Source organism: Falco cherrug, chromosome Z (assembly GCF_023634085.1).
Source record: "Falco cherrug isolate bFalChe1 chromosome Z, bFalChe1.pri, whole genome shotgun sequence".
NCBI classification, from domain to species: domain Eukaryota; kingdom Metazoa; phylum Chordata; class Aves; order Falconiformes; family Falconidae; genus Falco; species Falco cherrug.
Genome location: NC_073720.1, coordinates 3,093,563 through 3,114,853, shown reverse-complemented (window position 1 = coordinate 3,114,853; position 21,291 = coordinate 3,093,563). Strand labels below are relative to the sequence as shown.

The 21,291-nt window shown below is 47.2% G+C and overlaps 2 protein-coding genes and 3 non-coding genes across 6 annotated transcripts; all 5 read right to left on the bottom strand.

The window, feature by feature from the left end:
- Positions 1 to 1,501: 1,501 nt before the first annotated feature.
- On the bottom strand, positions 1,502 to 5,957 carry CZH18orf32 (chromosome Z C18orf32 homolog). The gene is made up of 3 exons (XM_005437966.4): positions 5,875 to 5,957; positions 3,850 to 4,102; positions 1,502 to 3,205 (listed from the first exon to the last, which is right to left on the bottom strand). Exons 2-3 carry the CDS (start codon positions 4,075 to 4,077, stop codon positions 3,131 to 3,133), a joined length of 303 nt encoding a protein of 100 aa, XP_005438023.1. The 5' UTR covers positions 4,078 to 4,102; positions 5,875 to 5,957; the 3' UTR covers positions 1,502 to 3,130.
- A 249-nt stretch (positions 5,958 to 6,206) lies between these two features.
- Positions 6,207 to 9,849, bottom strand: RPL17 (ribosomal protein L17). 2 transcript variants are annotated; one of them, XM_055699308.1, is made up of 7 exons: positions 9,727 to 9,849; positions 9,299 to 9,351; positions 9,171 to 9,211; positions 7,971 to 8,105; positions 7,578 to 7,676; positions 6,807 to 6,998; positions 6,207 to 6,303 (listed from the first exon to the last, which is right to left on the bottom strand). In XM_055699308.1, the coding sequence occupies exons 2-7, from the start codon at positions 9,336 to 9,338 to the stop codon at positions 6,256 to 6,258; spliced, it is 555 nt and encodes a 184-aa protein (XP_055555283.1). In that variant the 5' UTR covers positions 9,339 to 9,351; positions 9,727 to 9,849; the 3' UTR covers positions 6,207 to 6,255. The 2 variants fall into 2 exon arrangements, with proteins under 2 accessions (XP_055555283.1, XP_005438024.1); XM_005437967.4 differs by having other exon boundaries at positions 9,614 to 9,808.
- LOC114015545 (small nucleolar RNA SNORD58) lies at positions 6,649 to 6,717 on the bottom strand. The gene has a single exon (XR_003559549.1). It is a non-coding gene; the product is annotated as a small nucleolar RNA SNORD58 (small nucleolar RNA).
- On the bottom strand, positions 7,157 to 7,223 carry LOC114015547 (small nucleolar RNA SNORD58). Its single transcript, XR_003559551.1, has one exon. It is a non-coding gene; the product is annotated as a small nucleolar RNA SNORD58 (small nucleolar RNA).
- LOC114015546 (small nucleolar RNA SNORD58) lies at positions 9,443 to 9,511 on the bottom strand. Its single transcript, XR_003559550.1, has one exon. It is a non-coding gene; the product is annotated as a small nucleolar RNA SNORD58 (small nucleolar RNA).
- Positions 9,850 to 21,291: the final 11,442 nt, after the last annotated feature.

Genomic DNA, 21,291 nt, shown 5'->3' with positions numbered 1-21,291 from the left:
TTTTCACATACCAATTTCTTCATTCTTCCTCAATAGTATTTAAACAAAACCAGACAGCATTAATGCTGAAGATCCTAGGACTAGATCTGCAGTACTTCGGCCCCTGAGGATGCCTACTCTGCAATTTTCTAAGTCTTCAGTGTACAGTACACGAAGCTGCTACTCGGTCTTGTAAATTCTGGTAGATATCTACCTGCCATCATTAGATGCCTAAGCCCTTTTGCACCTTGTTACTTGCTTTTAACGAGTAACAAACACATGGAAATTTTCTTAGTTAAAATTACATTTACTTTATATACTTCATTTTCTTACATAGGGATTTCCTTAATTTCTGTCTGCTTATTTTTCTTGAACAAGGCCTTGTGCAATTCTTTGCATCCCAGCAGATGATCTCCCTGCCCAGGCTCAGGCAGTTCTTTTGCTTTCACCCGATTTTTCACTATTCACAACACAGTAGAATTACTGACCTAATCTTGGAAAAGAATACAAACAGAACAGCTGCAATACAAATCTCCTGCCAGAATTTACCATGAAGTGCCTCATTCAGGGAAGTTTTGTGATGTAGATTATTCACCTTAGCGTATAACTGCAGCTCAGACAAGTACTGAAACACCATTCCAGAAAGCACAGAGGTATAATTTTACTTGCATTATCTGCCTGGTTTGCTTTTTGCAGTCTTTTCAGTAAGCCTGGTGTTTAAATACGGTGCTGGCACACAGGTAGAAGCCTAGTGCAGCCTGCAGTCTCATTTACTATACAGTTTGTCTTCCACGTTACTGTCTGAAGCATTTCCTTGTATAATATCTTAAATAATTCAAAATAATTATGTACACTTTATAAACTGACTGCATAAATTTACAAATTCAAGGAACCACAGTACAGCTCTCGCTCTACTTTTTGTCATGTTCACAGCTGTGAGAGGTGAATAGAAGACTCCAGAACTTGGGCCTGTTTATGAGAAGCCCAACATTTTAAAACGCCAGCTAAAGCTACCTGCCCTGGGACAGGAAGCACAGCAGAAGGGACAATCTTTTCAGCAATGTAAGAACGCATACGTAGATTCAGCTGCAGAGCTGCAAGAAATCTTCATTTCTATAGCTATCTGAAAGATGCCATGCATGACCTCGTTCCGGAGTGACTTTCTCTGGTGGTTTACTCCTTTCTCATTGCAAGGCGATTTCAGAGCCTTAGAAGTTCCCAGCTTTCAGATTCAGAGCATGAACTTTGACAGTAGTGTTAGCAGAGGAATTTATTGTTTGGGGTGAGGTGAGGATTTACTGGTTTAGAAAACCAACCCACGACAGCAACAATTACATCCACCTTTTCCCAGATGAAGTTCTGATGGATAGGGTAGGATTTAGCGCAACAATATGGGTGAACAGAGACAAAAACAATCATAAACTAGCATGGCCTCTTTCCTTCACTTCTGCTTTCCAATCCCTGTCTTCTCTACTACACGATCCACACAACATCCATGAAAAGTTACAGGAGGAGTGCAAAGTTAGTATTGTTATCTTTTATTGTATGAATTATACCATGTGTGCATGCTCAGAATAATAAAACCAGGTTTTAATATCACAAAGGGTAGGTGCTTCACCAATCTAGGAGAAAGCTCTATGTGTGACACACTGATCAGATGGGGGATTATGTTCCAAGGATGATGCAAAAGCTGGTCCAACAGCCATACCAAATTCACTTCCTAATAGCCATCTCATTAAGGGAGAGCAAACAGTATTAGGCAATACTTTACAAGGAGTTTTCTCTGATTCAGCTCATGACAGAGGTAACACTTGTAGCAACCAGGGCCTGATACCCAGCAGTGAACATTGCAGATGGATTCACGCCAGACCTGACAAAACCAGGTCAGGGAAGGAAACACTACACCTCACAAAAAGTGTCTGGTGGGCATTGAGCAAGTCTTTGGAATAATTAATTATCATGTAGGAGAAAACAGTCACAAGACCATGTGAAGACCATGAAGACCAGCCCTCAGTGACGGTTCAAGGACTGCATGTATAGACAGGTATGACTTTTGGGAAAATTATATATCTTAAATAGCAGTACAGAATTTTGGTTTGAATCTTGCAAAGAGTGTTCTGCTTTGGCAGAGAGGGCAAAGCAGGAATTATCACTTCTAATCCTTACTAAGCACAGGGACATGTAAAACCCTTCACAACTGCACTGTCATGTTGGGACGCAAGTCTGTACCAGAGTGCACCATCTCAGGAGATAAGCAAAGCTGGACTTGCCAAATTCACTTTATCATGAAGTCAGCAGTTTTACAACCTCCTTCTGCCAGGTGCCAGTCAACAGGTTTTCAAATATTTTGCTACCACTTTAAATATTTACAGCTCAGAAGCCTAAGAACCATCATATGAAGCAACTTATTTTTAAATAAAATCCCAGTTTATTATAATTCAAATTTCACAAGCATGTTAAAGAGATTGTAGTTAGGTTGTCGGGTTTTTTTAAAGACACAGCCGCACCATTTTAAACCACCACAACAGAATATAAAGCAACAGTTCTCTTGCATCATGCCCCTGCTGCTCCTCTTCAGGAAAGAAAGGCACAATGTTTTCAAAGAAAATAATTAATGGAAGTATCAAATCAAATCTTTCTGCTTTTAGTAAGCTAAGTGAATTTTGCATATAGCATAACTCCTTTAGCTCATCCACAGATTTGACATGAAAAATCTAAACTCTTCATACTTTAAACATGACGCTTACATTGCCACAATGCAATTTGTAGTTCTTTAGCAAGGTCAAGAACAGCTATAGTTTCTAAGCTGAAAGCCTGAAGTATTGCACTAGCAGTGAAACTAAGATGCTAAGATACATTCACTTTCCAAAGCTAGATTTACTCATAAGTTATTTAACCTAAACTCTAATCACACCAAATAGGTTATAGGTGAAAAGTAGTTCCAGTGAGGAAAATAAAGAACTTTAGTTTTCAAATATTTTAAATTAAGAAATGTGCTAGCTGCCATTTTAGTGGCAAAAGAGAGCCTCTCCTGCAAGTGATAAGGGTTTTTATTCAACTAAAATGTGCAAAGAAAAAAGTCCCAAAGTGAGAGAAATATCACCAGTTCATACTGGACACAAGGGAATAAAATCCTTAGGAATGAATTCCTTTAATCCGTTTTCTTTTCAGGAACTTCTGTGGATCTCTTTGCGGCAGTTCCATTTGCAACACCATTGCTTTCAAACTGCAAATAAAAGACAGCGTCATTCATGGGATGTCAAAAAAGGACTTTGCAGCCAAAACAGTTAACAACTGAAAATGACTTTTAGAAGCCAGGCCAGTGAAGATCTATGAAGAAATCTGCAGTGAGAGCCAAAGCAGTGGTGTCTCTCTAGATTTACACATAATGCTTTAGGGCAGGGCAGGGGGATGAGGGCAGAGACAACATACACAAATCTTTGCATTTTGTTAGAAGAGATAAATAGTAAATGCACTCTCTACACACACCAAACATTTTTCGCTATTACGAGTGGCAGAGCTGGCTGAAGAGTGGTTGGGTTTTTTTTAATCCTGTTTCACATATCTGGTGTGATGTACCAATTATTTGACTGCTTCCTTCTCTGAAAGGACAGCCAGTCATTCAAAAAAAACCCAGAAATAAACTGTTCCAGCAAAGAGGTGCAATTCCCTATCCTTCCATGACCTACCAGAAGCTGTCTTGAAGTCTTTCTTGCTGGCTTAGTACCAGCAACTTCCTTTCATAAGAAAACAGCCACAAAAACATCTGTAAAAACACTCAACTATTTACTCAGTTTTGGTGCCCACGCCAAACTACTACTGGGTGCTTTATCTGGAGTTTCCCTGATTAGCTAAATGCATTAATCTTACTTTATAACCGGCAAGTTCATCCTCCTGATCTCTTTTCACGGCTGAAGGTGCCTGTGGGTTTCCAGCGCTGCTGCCTCGACCTTGTTTTGTGGCTGTTGTTTCTTGCACAGCTTTCTTGGGCCATACACGCTTAATGAAAGGTGCAATAACAGGATAGATATACGGCTCAAGGAATTTCTTGTAGACCCAGAGGAGAACTGGAATGACAATACAGGGAATGCACACCATGGCTTCCTTTTGTTCTGCCACAAAGCTGGCGAGGGAAACAAACCAACAAATTAGGATGACAGTGTTTGTGTTCCATGAGCTAAGAAAACAGACTTAAATAATGAATATAGATTGCAGTTGATGTTCAAACATGAAAGATTCTTTAATTATATATTAACTGTTAAAGTTTCAAAAATGCTGTGTGGTCCGGTCCAGTGTTTTAAGTCCTGAACAAACGAAACATTGTTGACATTTTAACAAAAGAGGAGTTTGCTATGAACTTGTCAGTCCTACAGCAGGAACTCAGAAAAACAAGTTAATAAATAAGCATTTTTACTTAAATCACACAAAAACAGTTTAAGCAGTAAGCTGCAGATGTTAGCCCAGTTCTTACTACACTATAACAGAGGCTCCAAAAAGTTTATTTTTCTCATTCCTGTTTATTTAAGCTGAAATGGAATGGCAGGACTCCACCTAATGCCCTGCTACCACTGAAGGGCAGGGCTGTGGGTGGGGGGAAGAGAATCCTAGTCAGGATTTGAGAAAAGGAGAATATGGGTGACTTCCTTCCTCCTGCGAGGGAGGAATCACTTGATCCCACACTAATCACAGAAAATTGGCCAAATTATTAGAAAATTAGTCCTCCCTCTTTCCCAAAACCAGAAGTCTTCAAAAACGGCAGCCTGAAGTCTGAGGAAAAAAATAACCCGAAAACCAAGGCACAGGGGCAGAAAGTTGCAACTGGGAGAGGAATTAGGTAGGATTAGAGCTGTGACTTTCAGTGCTGATGAGCAATAAATTAGATGCACTGTGCAGCAGAGTATAACTTTGCCCTTCACATTCCTCCTTTCTGGGCTGCTGACATCTGAACTCTTAAGTTAACAAGCAAAACAAAAGCTTTCTGGGATGGAGAACGAAGACACATTCGTTTGGGATCAGAGTTTCGGGGTTTGGGATTTTTTAGACTATCCTAAAGATTTTTTAGCCCCAGGCTCTGTGGAACAACTGAGTATTAATATAGTCAAATACAATTTATGATTTTCTTGTGTGATTTCGCAATGCTTTGTTGCCTGGTTAGCAAGGAGTCAGTTTTTGGAGGGAGGAAGAAAAAAAATTAAAGAGTAAAAGGGCAAACGGTCACATTTTAATAGCAAGCTTATTTCTTTGTGATACAAGCTTTTGCTTATCTCTGTGAGCCACCACATGTGAGGGTCAGCAGAGAGAACACGCATGACAGCAAATTTAAGCGGGTTTGGTCTTTGTTTGCCACGTTTCACTCACTCGTTAGTCAATTATTATGGAATCAGGGGGGAAAAAAGGCTACAAACACAGAAGGGTTTGGTTTTGGCTTTTTTTCCTCTTCATAAAAGATGACCTAGTCTAGAAGGGCCGATTTACGTAATAATTCCAGTTCAGCTTCCCTACAGGCCGGCGTTGAGGCTAGAACCTTCCCCAGCAGCCGGGCCTGCTCCCCGGGGTACGGTAAACGACACCAGCGGCGGCGCTTCCCCCTCCCGGTGACACAAAGGCCGGAGCGCAGAGATCTTCCGAATCGGTGAGGTTCCCTCAAACGCGCGCTGACACTGACATGCCCCACACCGGAGCGTAAGCCGCGATACTGCGGGCCTTGCCCCGGCCGCTCCCGGTTAACGGAGCCGCTCCGGCCACAGAGAGGGGCACCGAACGGCGAGGCGAGGCCGCCCGGCGGCCGCCTCCAGCCGGGCAGCAGTGCCCGGGCACCGACAGAGCACGGAGGGGCCCTGGGGCCGCAGCCCGGCCCCTCCGGTGAGCACGAAAGCCGCGCTGCCCCGCACTCACCTCACTCGGCAGCGACCCAGCGCCGTTACCGGCTGCCGCAGCCTCCTCCGCCGCACCGGAAACGTCCCTCCCCGCTTCCGGCCGGCCTGGCCGCCAATGGGAGGCGGCGGGGCGTGCGTCACGTCCCTCACGTGACGCCTCGGCCGCAGGGCCCCGCGGACGAACGGCCCGCCGCGTCTCAAACCCTCTCGGTTCACCGCTGCAGCCCACGCGGTGCCGCTACACACCGCCCCCGCCCGCCGCGCCCTGCATGGGGCGCCGGTGGTCCCGAACCCAGCCGGGCCGCCGGCACCACCGCCAGCAAGCACCTCGACAAAGCAGAATGCACACTGTAAATTTTTAATTTTTTACTTTTATTTATGTACACCTCTTGTAGCAGATTTATTCCCGAGCCATGAGCTTTTGCTTCTTCAGCTTTTTCTGGGATATCTGAAAAACAGGCAACAGAACAGCATTACATCTACGCCTTCCCAGAATGCCCTACAACCAAGCTTACAGGCATCTTTCTAACGAAGCACCAGGAATTGCTGGACATTTTTTCGCCTGTTTGCAAAATGATCACCCTCACATATAGGTCAGTCGCCTTACAAGTACTGCGTTGCTTACAGGCAGTCAACTCAAATTTTATCCTAACAGTTCAGACCTCTACCCAAAAAGGGACCAACACAGACTGCCCTGATGGAGGGCAGAACAAACCAGCTGGGCGATACACGTCACCAAGGGCTGTTTCCCCTCACCCCCGAGTTCAAAGTTTTCTTTACAATAAATATTGAGGTTGCTCAGAAATAACTTAATTTTTTTCATGGGTGTTCCAAAGGTGTCCTAAGATAGTCATCACAGCAACCTTTCCAGTTGAAAAGTGCAGTTACTAATGAACACTCAGATTTCTTGGTGGTGACACTAAAGAGGACTAAGGATACAACACTTGGCACCTTTTTCTTTTGAGCAACTTCTTCCTCTGGCTTGGGAACAATCTGCTCCTTCTCAGTGAGGATCATCTCGATGTGGCAGGGAGAGCTCATGTAGGGGTTGATCCTACCATGGGCTCTGTAGGTGCGTCGGCGCATTTTGGGAGCCTTGTTGACCTGGATGTGCTCAATGACTAGAGAATCCACATCAAGACCCTACAGGACAGAGGGAAATCAAACTCGTGGTTTTCAAATACAAAATAAACAAAAAAGTAAATAGCAACCCCTGGCAAATAAAGCAGCTGAGCATGGCGGGAGTCAAGGGAACCACAGGCCACTCTTCCCCATTTCACAATGAACTTTCTATGATGCCAATGGCTCAGAAGGAACGATCTTTTCATGGTTATTCCAAAGGTGTCCTAAGGTAAGTCATCACTGCCATCAAAGTCATCAAGTTAAGCACCAAGTGTATGTATTACAAAGATACAAACTGACCCAAGAGTCCATACATTTCGCTTTGTTTGTGGGTTCGAAGAGCTCTAAACCATATTTATTCTAAACAGTTGATAACCACACACAAACTAGCTACCTGTGATAAATTATTACTCACATTTTAACTCAACCCCCACACACACAGCCTAATTCTAACTCACATCAACGGTACACCTTATACAATTCAGCTTCAAACACAAAGCAGGCCTTATCTGGCCTTCCACATTAGAGACATCGAGTCTGGAGTGCCGAGACGTAGCATGACACCAACACCTTACATTTAATAACGTCTACGCAGCCTACCTTGAGCTCAGCATTGCTCTCCGCGTTTTTGAGCATGTGCAGCAAGAACTCGGCGCTTTTCTTGGGCCAGCGTCCCTGCGTCCAGCCCCACTGCTTGGCCTGCAAGAAGAGTTTGGGTTTTGTCCCTGCACAACACAACGTACCCTTTACACACCGTTAACATGCTGTTACATCCCCTTTTATTAAGGCTGCATACCAAAATAATTAAATTTGATCAGTAACTTGATGCTCAAGTAGATGCAATGCTTGCTGCACTGGAATTAAGGGTACTCTTTCCTCCTTACAATTTAATACTTTATCATCGATGATGAGGCTACTCTCCACGCCATCTCATCATCATCTTTCTCTTAAGCAGTCAGACCATCCATCTCACATTTTCACTTCGGACCTCACCTGGGCACATCTACCGACTCCCCCGTTGTAGCGACGGAAGGGAACACACTGCTTCTTCAGGGTGACATCCTTCAGGTACTTGGTGGCCTTGCGGATGTGCATGCCCTTGATGGCCTGGGCAGTCTCTCGAGTATTCTAGCAACACAGACCACAGCCAAGTTCTTCTTAACACATCTCTCCAAGTTACAGCATGAGCAAAAGCGCTCCTCTCTCTTCCTTCGATCCTATTCTTTTTGCTACAAACTCAGTTTAAAAGAAGCACTCGCAGAAAAAGTAAATCTAAAGAATGAAGAATAACAGCATTTTTCTTTTTTGTTACCTACTTTTCTAACCCTCAGCATGTCTTCATTCTTTTTTTACCCAACGGCTGTATCTTTCCAACAAGAAAAACTAAGAACTTTAAGTATTTATACTTTTTGTAGCTCTGCTTTGGTTGCTAATCCAAAAAAGCGTGAGCCTGAAGGATAAATTCCTTCTAAATGTCACATATGGCACCTCAGAGGAAGCAATGAGAAAACAAGCTACAAAAGCAAACTACACACAATCTAACTATCTCTGCACGAGAATTATAAAGGGGAGAGAAAAGGCTCAGAAAGAAAAATCAGAGAAGAACAGCACAATGAATGCAAAAGCCAGAGAGTAATTATAATCCTACACAATTGTTAAAAGAGAACTAACCAAAATAAGTGAAATCTCTTTCCACCTGCATTATATACCACCTAGCAGAAAGGCATCTGCTTAGCTTTGGTTTTGTGCTTCCCTCAACGTGTCCTGAATTCAAGCTACACCTTTCCCAGAGAAACCTGTGCCCTCACACCACACACTACCCACCTCCCTCGTCATGCTGAAAGGCAGCACTATCAGACAAATCTGATGTTCCTTCCAACCAACCAAAAAAGGCAGAGTTCGACAAATTAGAAAAATCTCTCATCTAACATTGGCCCTATTCCTCCTACTAAATTCACTGCGACTATTTTCGCACTGTATCATATTATCTATATTGGACAGAAAGCTCTTTACAACACATCATCTTGGTTTTGATCCTGGGGATGAAAACAGTCATTACAAGCAGCTAAAGCAAATGTAGGCCATAATCTGTGTAATGACACAGAAGAGTAAAAGACAATTCCTGACAAAAACCCCAAACCAAAAAAAAGTATCAAATCAATTTGCATTTCCTACAATGCACACACAGCGTACCTTGAAATGCACACGTAGGTTGGATCCCCGTGACTTGCATGCTGCAGAGAAAGAAGACCAACTTTTTGAATTAAAACCTCAAATGCTTTAGAAACATCTTAGGCGAAGGCTCACGAAAAACAACTCACATTTCGTGGGATTCTCCGGATCTAGCGAGTAGCGCACCATTCTGGGAGCTCAGCTGCAAAAAAACAATTAAGAAAAACACCGGTATGAAACTTCTAACACAGAACCTGCATCGTTCCCCTTACCGCCGACAACCAGCTGAAAAGACCGCTCAGAAATTACGCTTTCTTTTCACAGTTTGATCCAAAGGTGTCCTAAGAAAGTCATCACCGCAGCCAGGGCCTCTCCCCGGGGCCGGCCTCCACCTCACCGTCGCCAGCCACCCCGAGCTCCGCCATCACCATCCCGCCCTCCCCCCGCGCCATCCCCGCAAATACCGAGAGCGTCCGGCGAGGCGGACCGAGCCCTCGCCCCCTCAGTGCCTCCCCGGGCGGGATGGGGCAGGATGGGGCCGGATGGGGCCGGCTACCCGCCTGCCATGGCTGCTCACCTCAGGGCGGCGGCGGGGAAGAGGAAGAGCAGCGCATGCCGGGAGCCGCAAGAGCCCCGCGAGAGCCGTCCGCTCTCGCGAGAGAGCCGCCCGCTCTCGCGAGAGCGCCGGCGGGATCTAGCCCAGGCAGCGTCGCGGAAGCGCGGGCTGGGGGGCGGCCAGAGGGAGCGTAGGGCCAATGAGGGGCCGGTGAGGGCGGCACAGCCCGAGTGCGGGCATGAGACGGGCAGGGAAAACGTGCCTGCGGGCCGGCCGCGGCCTCCTGCCAGCGTGCGGAGCGTGAGGGCAGGCGGGTGCCGCTGCGGGGCTTCCCGCAGCCCCGGGCCTACTTCCGCAAAATGGCGGCGGGCCCCCTGCTGCGGGGGAAGGGCCTTCTCCCCCTAGGGAAGCCCGCCCCGCGGGGGGCCGCGGCCTTGTTAACCCCCCAGGCAAAGCCGGGGGCAGACAGCGCTGAGGCGGGTTGAGCCCAGGCCAAGGAGCAGGGCCCCGGGCCGCAGCTAGGTGGCAGCTCAGGATGAGGGGAGGGGAGCACGTCGCTTCAGAGAGCTGACCGGGATACACCGCAGAGATCCATCCTTACACACTGCAACTGGTGTTTATTGCGCCTTTATTAAAAAAAAAATAATCAGAGGCTTGTGAAGATAATGATACTTCTTGCCCCATTTTAGACGGCATCCGCAACTAGAACTGTCTGGGATATTTGATAAAGGAGCAGTTCAATAAAAACAAAACGTTTCTTGGAAGTGGCACCCGGCTTCTGCAAAAGGCTTGTCCAGCAAAGTTTGATAGAGTGAAAAAGGAGAGAAACACCTCCCCGAGCAGCCAGCAGCCAGGTGTCCAGGCACCTCCCTGGCACGGGTGACTCCGGGTTCAGCTCTGCGTTTAGGTACAAGCACAGCAAGAACTTGCTGCCCATGCAAACGCTCCAACCAGGAGGCTATTTTTGGATCACTTCTTTAGCACTAAAAACCCCCAAAGCTTTTCATCTAGATAGAAGAAGGAAAATATTTTAACTATCGCAGATATTACATGGCTGGCTGGAAGCTGTAGAGTTCTAATTGTTACTGCAGCTTTGCATCTACTGCCTCAAAGTGTGCCTTTGATTTCGTTTTCAAGGGGAAGCTTTCTGCAAAGTCTCAAGTAACTTTTATGTACCAATCTCAAAGCAGGGAAACCTGCTGGGATGCAGGCAAATAATATTAATCTTTTTATATACCCAAGTTCCCATAAAAAAATGAGTCAGGAGCCCATGCTCACAAGAACACACTACCTTTTGGGTGTGGATGCTTCCTTTGAGATATTTGAGATTTGTTTTCACTGATTAGCGCTTCCATCCTCATCCAAGGGATTAGAAGCCGCTCAGCACCTCAGTACACAACCCTCTCAGAGCAGTGGTAATGTGAGGGAGGATCAGCACCCACGCATGACAGCCTAAGTCAAGCATTCAAGCGTTACTAGAGAAAAACAGACAAGAAAAAGTGTTCCCTCTGGGGTCTCATGACTTCGAGTAAACAGTAAATATGTAAAAAGTGAACTCAGCAATGACTTCCCAACACTTAGTGTTTCAGTTCTCCTTCCGATGGAACAAGAACAGTAATATTTTACAAGAGCACTAAGTCTGCAGGTGCAATAAATTAAAACTAGCAAAACAGCTGACCTTGAAGACTTGTGTAGCCTTCCCCACACACTGTGGGAATCTCCTCTCACAGGGCATATGAATGCAACTCTCCTCCTTTGTTGTTTCTGCCCTCTCCTCCGTACCTACTTCCATGTACTGCCAGTGGAGGACACTGGCCTTTCCATGGGAAGCACCTTCACAGGCAGCTGCTTCTTAGCGGCAGAGCACAGAAGCAACATGACATTCAGAGAAAGCTGGAAGAGAGGTGTGAAACATCAGTAGTTGACACATGGTGGGAATTATCACATGGTCATTGTGTTCCTCAACAGAATCCAAAACAAACGGGCACGTTGGAACTGTTCACGATCAGCTGCTGAGGGCTTGCAGTGGTGGAAGTGTAGAGGTAGGAGCTTCTGCAGATGGTGTCAGGAAATGGGATGCATATTTTCTTCTTTGTTGGGAGGTTAGCAACTGCTCTCAGAGGCAGCCTAGCATATATCTGGTGCTGAAATTGGGGCTGAGGCAGCTGAGCATGTGCCCTTCTTGAGATTTACCCAGATTATTCCCCCGGTACACCAGCTGCCTTGGATATCTAGCTTGCATGAGCTGACTCAAAAAGAGCTTTTGGATCCCAAGGAGAAAATTTAGGCATCAAAGTCCAAACTCATGTTCCTGAAAACTCCTGCATAGGAGGCAGCTGCCTCCTAATCCTATTGGAATCTCAACTCTATAGGACTTTACCTTAAACTCCCCTGTTGCCATCCCTCTTAGGTCCCCTGTCCATACCACCCAGACTTGGTGACTGTGCTGTGCATGCCCAGGAAGACCTCACTCTCTCAGCAGGCACTGAACACAAAGATCCAGCTGTGTTCAGACCTGAACTGTTCCTCTGGTTTGTGCTCTGGAAGTTCCTGCTGGTAGCATCCTCCTGCGAAGGGCTCATCACAAGGGCAGCAAACGTGTCTGCCATCTCCTGAGGTAGAAACTTGCAGAAAGTGATAGCACCCATCTCAACCCACACAGCATACTCCCAGCACGTGAGAGACCCACTTTCAATTTTCTTCTTGTGAGAGGTTTCAAAGCCACATCCTAACCACGAGGCCAGAGGCTATTCTGTGGCAAAGGTGCTCCCACCCTTCCTGCTGCAGGGTTTCTGCCAAGCAGCCTGCAATGTGTTGGCCTCACACCTCTCCCCTGGATGTCCTCCTGGGGCTGGAAGGAAGCTGCACTTGTTCACCTGCCCTGGAAGAGCCCAGCAGGCAGCAGGGAGCATTCGGATACAGGAATGTTGTATCAAGTAAGTCCTTGTGTGGCTTTAGCTGTGAATAAACAAGCGGCCTTATCACTGCTACTGGAATTGCTAAGTCAAACATCATCCCAGGTGGCAATCAGTAAACACCCTCCATAGCCACCATCCTTCAGGGCTGATCCACTGGCCAGGGCTATGTTTTCACAGCAGATCTGGAATCAAAGAGATCTCGCTTCCCGCCTTAGGACCCACTGCTCACCTTCCAGCAGCTCTGGAGTTCAGCCACTGCCAGAGCAGATGTGACCGAAGCAACCCCGTGCCTGTCCTCAGCCACCCGGTTCAGAGGCCAGGCCGTTACTTTTAGCCCCTGCCCCATCACAGCTCAAGCGCCTGGCTGTTGGCTCTGGCACACACCTGCCTCCGCTGCCTCGCTGGGGGGTAGGAGTCTCTAATGGAAGGGCAGGTGGAGCAACAGGAGGGTCTGGGCTAAAATCCCCGTGACAGATCCATTGGGGCTGACTGGCCAAGCTTAACTCTGGCTCACTAAAACACACCATGTATCTGCTGTGCTATAGGAGGGGGGCTGACTTCTTTGCACGGGAATGGAAGCCAAGCCCTGAAACTTCTTTGTAGATTTCTTGGCATGCCTTACAGACCCAGTTTTTGGAGTCCAAGGGTTATGTGGGTATATTAACTCTCATTCACAAAATTATATACAAATGGGTTGCTTGTCCTAATGGGTCCTAAAGCAGAAAATCTTGAAGACAAAGACATTTTAAACTGAAAACAGCTTGAATGCTGGAAACACTGAAGCTTTCCAGCCTTCAGACAGCTGCCTGCACCTTCTCTCCCTGAAATCCTCTCTCCTGACCAGCCTACAGATTCTTGCACTCCTCTTCCCAGATGTGTGAGTACTCCAGAGGCACAGCTCCCTCCCATTGCTTGCATTTTCCTCCCACGGGCAGCAAATCAGTGGCATTCAGATACATGGTAGGTGAATTCTCCAGCTAAGCCACTCTCCACAACTGTGTCCTAAAATCTACCAACCCAGGCAGCAAGTCCCAGGAGCAAGATCGGTGAGCTTGGAAAAGGAGGAGATGAATTTCCAGAAGATGGACTGGCCACCGTCAGCAGGACAAGACACTATAGGAGTTACTATATAGGAGTATCAGTAATTTTGTCCTGGTCACTTGAAGAGCTCAGTTATGTTAAATATTCCTCCCTGTGATTTTTAAGAAGAGATGCTTCCATAGGGAGCCAGAAGTTCCTCACTTAAGCAGATATAAGAAAGTTATTTTCTATATATGTATATTTTTATGTGAATATAAATCATCATAAGTTTGTCATCTAAAACGTGAACAACTGGAATGCTTTTGATTCCCTGTGAGGCCTCCTAAAACACAGGCAATTCTTTACAAGGAGAGGTTACCTATGCAGTTCACTTCTGTTGTGCGTATACTGTACGCAGCCCAGGGGTGAGGAAACAGCTGAGGGAGCTCAGCATTGTGACAGCTGAGTATCTGTCATTACCGTCACCACTGCTGAAGTGTGATGCAGCAGGCACAGCATTTTCCCCCCGCTGCTGGTAACCAGTCAGCCAGGAGCATGATCAAAACACAAAAACACAGCAGTTGGTGATATTGCCTTAATAAGCAAAATTTTTGGCATGTTGTCCTAGAGCTACAGGTTCATCCACCCCCTGCACGCCCAGCGAGGAGGGAATCACCAGCAAAACAAATCTCCCATGTGATTAAATAACCTCATACCTGAAGTTTGTGTTTATTCAGTGTATTTTGTGCCAGCAAACCATTTACGCAGGTTGTGCAGGTCTATGACTGCTTGTTCATGGCTTTAATTGCCAGAAACGGACCAGCCAATTGTCTTGATTAGTTAAGGCAGTAAATAAAGACATCATGTAAGTGCCTGACTGTAAACACTATTTGGGATAAATTAAATCCTGGGCTTATGTTTGCTCTAACCTCTCTAGCTCATAATTGAGACTGCTTTAAGTGTGCTTTTGGTTAATGAAACCAAAACATAACCCTGGAATCAGGGATATTGCCCACAGTTTGCATCCACAATTTGGGCACAAATTAAAATATGGCGAGTTCTGTTTCAACATAAGAGAAAACCTTTTTTTTACTGTGAGGATGGTTGAACCCTGGAGCAGGTTATCTTGAGGCAATATACTGGGCAACCAGCCCACACTGATGGTGCTTTGAGCTGCAGGGCAGTTGCTCTAGATCTCCACTGGCCCTTTCCAACCTCAGCTGTTCTTGATCTGTGAATCCTGTCAACATTTCTAAAGCTGAATGTGCCCTGTACTATGAAACACAGCCTCAAACTCCATCCATTTGTTTTATTGCATCTTCTAACCAAAATGGATCACAAGAGCCTTCTCTTCTCTTCTGTTACTATCTGTTCTTTTCTGCAGCTGCCCTGGCCAAGAGCTCCTCTGGATCTGGTTGTTATCTGGGCTGATAAACCAAAGTCAGACCTGTTCTTCTCTTCCAGGGGCTTCTGCACTTCCAGCTCCCTGGTGGCAGGCACAGCACAGAGGGACCCGGGGCAGGAGCTGTACTCGCAGGCAGGACCTGTCTTTGTCACCCCTGCAGCCCTCCCTGTGCTGAGCCAAGGGAGTGATCTGCACAGGGCCTGGGAAACAAGCCTGGATGATGCCTATTAACACAACCTGTGGAAAAGTTTCAGCCAGCAGACAGTGTTCTCATGCCACGTCAAGAACCTACAGCCCTGAACATCCATTCTCTTCCACACGTAATGTCTGTAGCAACACTTAACAGCATTTTCATTTATCATCCCCGTGCGTGGTTTCTGTGTTCATCCCTTCCTGTTGTTATTGTCAGAGATTTTCCTCACATTTCTGCTCTCTCCCTCTCTGGTGATTGCAGCATCTTCCTCTCACAAGATGCAGACTTCCATGCTAGGATCCCAAATGTCACCTCTGAGGTCATCCCTCCCTCCTGGCTCCCTCCCTCCTTCTTCCAATCCTCCAGCTACCTCCCCCTTTACTATTGCAACAACTCTGATACAAGCCTCCTCTTTCAAAGCTTTCCCTATCTGTCTGTGCTTACTAATCCTCTCTAGCTGAGCCACCCTCCCCCTCTCCAGCCTCTCCTCTCTGCTCCACATGGTTTTTCCAGCATGCATGGCCTAGTCACATGCTGGTGCTCTTGAAGGTCATATGATGGGTAGGGACCACCGGGCAGGGCTGTGGCAGGCATCTGCTGAATGTGGGGCCGTGCTAGGTAGCACACCTCCAGCTCCCACCCTGTACCAGGGCCATCAGCCACCCCATGGCTCAGGTGCTGGACCTGCAGCGTGCGGGGATGTGACACCAACTGCACAGGCGCAGGATGGGAGGCAGAGGCCGCTGAGTAGTATTGGAAATGACAAGGAAGGTGCGTTAGGCACGGGGAGGTGGTTAGCGGGATGGGTCCTGCACCCATGCCCCAGAGAGGCAGGGCTGCTGCTGCTGCTGCCGCTGCCCCCCGGCCTGCTTACCCAGCTGGTCTCTGCTCACAGCTCCTGTGTTGTGCTCTGCTTGGAACATATCACCCTTGCTCTATGACGTGTATCATAGAATCATAGAATAGAATCACAGAACAGTTTGGGTGGGAAGGGACCTTCAAAGTCCCTCTAGTCCAACCCCCTGCCATGGGCAGGGACACCTTCAGCTGGATAAGGTAGCTCAGAGCCCCATCCAGTGCACTGGGCACCTCTCTGGGCCACCTGTGCCAGTGCCTCACCATCCTCAGCATAAATAATTTCTTCCCTCCATCTAGTCTGAATCTCCCCTCTTTGAGTTTAAAACCATCCCCCTTGTCCTGTCGCGACAGGCCCTGCTAAAATCTCTGTCCCCATCTTTCTCCTAAGCCCCCTCTAAGTACTGGAAGGCTGCAGTAAGGTCTCCCCGGAGCCTTCTCCTCTCTGGGCTGGACAACCCCAGCTCTCCCAGCCTGTCCTCCCAGCAGGGGTGCCCCGGCCTCTGACCATCCCCGTGGCCTCCTCTGGCCCTGCTCCAGCAGGTCCATGTCCTCCCTGTGCTGAGGACCCCAGAGCTGGATGCAGCACCGCAGGGGGGTCTCACCAGAGTGGGGCAGAGGGGCAGAGCCCCCTCCCTCACCCTGCTGGCCACGCTGCCGGGGACGCAGCTCAGGATATAACTGGCCTGTACAGAAAAATCCTCTTGTTTTTCCTATGCCCTGACCTTAGTCTGTCTGCCTGTCTGTCCTTGGACTGGGAGTTCCTGGGATGAGTATCAGCCATGTCTGTACATCACAGTCAGTAACATGAGTACAAAGTACTAAGAAATGCCCCAAGCTTTTCTTAATTAATTACAGAGCCACTGACTCTTCCTAATATGAACCGCACACTCAACAAACACAATAAATGGGAGAAGTTGGGCAATTAGGAATAAATGGCCAGAAGGCAAAGCAGAGCCCGGTGGGGGACCAGCATCTTCAGGGATATCTCATTCTTTCCCATCGTCATGTTGCACACGTTGCAAACGGATGCGATGGATGCCCTTTTCATTGAGACACAGAGGAATGAGGCTGGATTCAGGGATGGGATAATGTGATGGGTTCTCAAAGTTAAATGTGCAAACTGGCGAAAAAATAAATGAATAATATTGCCGGTATAAGCGAAGCCAACATCTGAGGAAAACAGGCTCCTTGTACATGTATCTCTAAGGATGGCTCGAGGCTTTCCCCTGTCTCAGGCAGATCCCAGTGCTGCGCCCTGCTCAGATTTGAGAAGGCAAAAATTTCAAAGGAGAGGGTAAACGAAAAACAGGGTGCTGGAGAACAAACAATACCAACCTTGATGATATACAGCACCATCTCATGCTGCTTATTTCTGTGCCCTGAACTGTTCGTTATACTTTTTCTGAAAAACAGAAGATAGCACCTAAAAGTTTATGTTTGTGGTTGACGGTACCATTCCCCTTCAATGCCAATAACAGTAAAACACCACCAAACCAGCCAGACCAGCAATCAGCACAGCAGAGGCAGCACATGCAGGAGCTGTCTGACCCAATAACAGCCTTGGAAGAAAGAATTATCTGAGATTTGCAACCATAAAGCTTGGGTGCAAATTAGCAATAATGGTGAGAACTAACATTTTATGTTTTTATGTGGCTTTGCCAAAGTAACTAACAAATTAATTGGTTTTAATAAATAACTCCTTTCCTGTAGGCCACTGGGAAGTTAAGTGGCACACTCAGAGGTTCCTTGTTTCAGTGTCCATCCAGATTTACAGGATCAGTTTTGAAAGCCTGAGTGGCACTGAGATCAATTTAAAGTGGATTTAGGAGTGCTGAAAAATGAAGCACTAGATGGCTGGTGTGGGGTTTAGTCTAGGAAGCTTTTGGCAAAGGGGGAGATGTCAGCTTGTTGTTTATATATATAAATATTCTGCCAAAATGCCAACTTGTAAGATCTTTTAGCTGCTAATTACCAGAAATAAGCCCAAAGACAGAGCTGTGCCCCAGTCTGACAGACACATCTGAGAAGGCAGGAGAGCTGCTGCCTGCTCTGCCAGGTCTTGCGGTCTCCTCTGGAGATGCAGTCCAGTGGAGCGTAGAGTACATCTCACTGATGGTCCTACCACATCCACTCCAGACTTGGGCCAAATATTCCTGCAGATCCAAAGAAAAAGCATGTGGATAAGGATATGCGCTCTAAAGCAATCCCTAAACCAAACAACTGCCCCCAAACTCCTCTTGGGACTCTCTAGCAGCTCCAGACTCCACTTACAAAAAAAAGGCAGGGGTGCAGTCTTAGTAATTTATTATTTTGTTTAATCTTTTCCCTTTGCTGGATGCAGGAGAGTTACAGCAGAAGCACCACTGAGGGCTCACCCTCCACCATCTGAAGGGTCAAGTGATCACAAACTTCTGAGACATCTCTCCAATCCTCCGCCAAAACAAGACCTCAGAAAAGAGCAGAAGCAAACATCCCCCTGGCCACCCACGACACCTCTGCACTGCCAGCGGGCTTGGCTCCAAGTCCACGTTCAAGTCCAAACATGCTCGGCATTCATACGGATTGGATGGAAACGCGTAGGCTTTGGGTAAAAGCGTAAGAAGAGAGAAAATATACGTCATTCTCCAGCACAGCCCTGAAGACATCCTTGTCTGCAGAGTGGATGAAGCAGGCCCACTGCCCACCACTGGGTTTTCTGTCCCAACACAAAGCAGCCAAGTGGTCTGGATCCATCTCACGTACCACAGGACACGCTGGGAATGACAAGCCGCTGAATTACCCTTGTCCATTTGGACACAGGGAATAGGCGTCAGGACTGACTGAGCTCTCGCTGGCTTTCAGCCTGTGCTCCCACACAGCTCTGCTGGGGCTGGAGATGGAGTGAGATCACCTGAGGGTCTCTGCAAGAACAACACCCTCAATCAGAGCAACCCAGGGGACTAATGCAAGGCATGGGCAGGGGTGAAAGGAGATACAAATCCTCCTGAAAATCACTTCATGCTGCTCAGGCATGTCTGGGAAAATGGCACAACAAAGAGGGGCCAAGAAGTTTGTCCTTGGTGAAGGGTGGTCTAGTGGCAGGACCGGGGACCTGCTATAGGGAGGGGGCAGCTGGCAGGGATCAAAGCTTTCTGGAAACCTCACTGTGGATGGTGATGCCTGGAGGCAGGTACAAACTGTAACGTTCCTGTCTGTGTGACAACGTTCACAAGAATTAGCATTTCACAGGAATGCAGGGATTTATTCTTCAAGGCCCACCGTATCCACGAGTGCTACAGACCAAACATTGCACCAACAGAGCATGTCCTTGGTAAGAACCCAGGAACAGATGCCAGCGGATTTAATGTGGGACAGGAGGCCCATTGCAGATTTGCAGACTGCTGGCAGGGTCAGCTGTAAATATTCCCTCACAATCAAAGGCATTCATCTAAGGATTACATGCTGGGGGCTTTGTGGTAAAGTAAATTTGCAACTAACAGGACCATTAATAGTCAGACAGTTTAGTTGGCTCCCTGGCTGCCATTTATTTCCCCCCCCCAGTCATTTTTACTACATCTAAATACCATGGGGATGGGAGACTTGAATGATATGGCCTAAGAAATCAGCTTAGAAGAAGTAGGAGAAGGGGTTACCTCCAACAAAGAGAGCTCAACGGGGATCGAACAGGGATATCAATGGTGGGTAATGCCACTGAAGCATGTGAGCTGATTTCATAACCTGATGGAGATTAGCCTCTCTGGAAGCAAGCAGGATATGTCAAGGGATATGAAGTATCGGTCCTATAAAGCATGTTCATAGAGGGGCTGTATTTGAAAGGCTGAGGAGGGGAGGAGAGACTTCTTGGGGTAAGGAACGGCTATGAAACAAAGAACCACAGCCTGCTCTCACTCCAGTTTGATGCTTACAGAACGAAAGTATCCCAAGCAGAAGCTATGCCACATGAGTAATATCTACCCCCTCTGCAGGAAGCGCCAAGTATAAGATAACCGGTGGTGTGATGGGATGATGACAAACCAAGAGGTTCTGGGCTGAGCAGGCACTTGGTGATGCAAGGATTAACCCAGGATGCTGTTTTACGGCAGAGCTGCCTCTCCAGGACCACAGACCCTTTGGATGCAGCCAGCTCCGCGTGCCCACCCGTCGTGGGGGCCCCCCCAGGCCCTCGCCCCAGCTCAGTGCACCCTGAGGTTGCTGCCGTCCAAGCAGCCCTTCCCTCCCTCAGTTGGGTCTTCAGCCCCGTCTCTACCCCTCCTCCCTCATCATCTCAGAAACAAATTAGGCAAAAGGAGCCAAGAGGGAAACTAACACCAATCCCATTAAATTCTACTGCCTGGGCTGTGTTTTATAATTGACAAGAAAAACTGTTTTATAACTAAAAAAAAAAAGGGGGGGGGGGGGGGCGGGGGAGAGAGAGAGAGTGAACAAACCCTTTCTCGCCCCTCCTCCTATCCTGCAAATCCTACTCCCTCTTTCATTGGAGAAAAAGACTTAAAATAGAGGAAAAACAGGCAGGAAGAATGGAGGGTGGGTAAAACACTCTCAGGTTTCTAAACGTGAAATTAAAAATTTGCAGAGCAGCAATAATCACTCCCCAACACTGAATATCTCACCTAAAGCAATAAAATCAAACTTGGGCTTGTGCAAACGAGCAATCCCTAACAGGAACATCTTTGACTCTTGTTGTTCCGTTGCTTTCAGCAACAAGCACCCCACGAACCCAAGAGCCACAATTTTTCCCCATCAGGAGGGGTCACTTGAGCCAAGTGCTCCACTGCCTCCTTCCTAGCGATGCGAATGCAATGGCATGCAACCTCAGCTGTGGGCGTACGGTGCAAATCTCTCCTGCAGCCGCTCGCCAAGGCAGTGGTACCCTGTCCCGGGCAGCAAAATACACTCTGCTGCTCTTCCCACAGCAGGTCATCCCTGGCAGAACGAGGGATGCAATGTCAGCAGCGCTGTTCATGCAAAAGGCTGTTTATTTTCCTCGTGAACTCCATGGATGCTCACACCAGAATTTACCTCTGCAGGTCTTTAAAGAGGTTGTGTGATGCTGAAAGATTTTCCCTTTTCCGTTAATGCTCAGTTCTTTCATGATTCATACTTCTCACTGCGCTTTCTGCAAGGAAAGGAGGTGTTAGCACACTCATTTTAAAGACAAGGAAATAGGAGCATTAAAGACAATTATTTTGTAG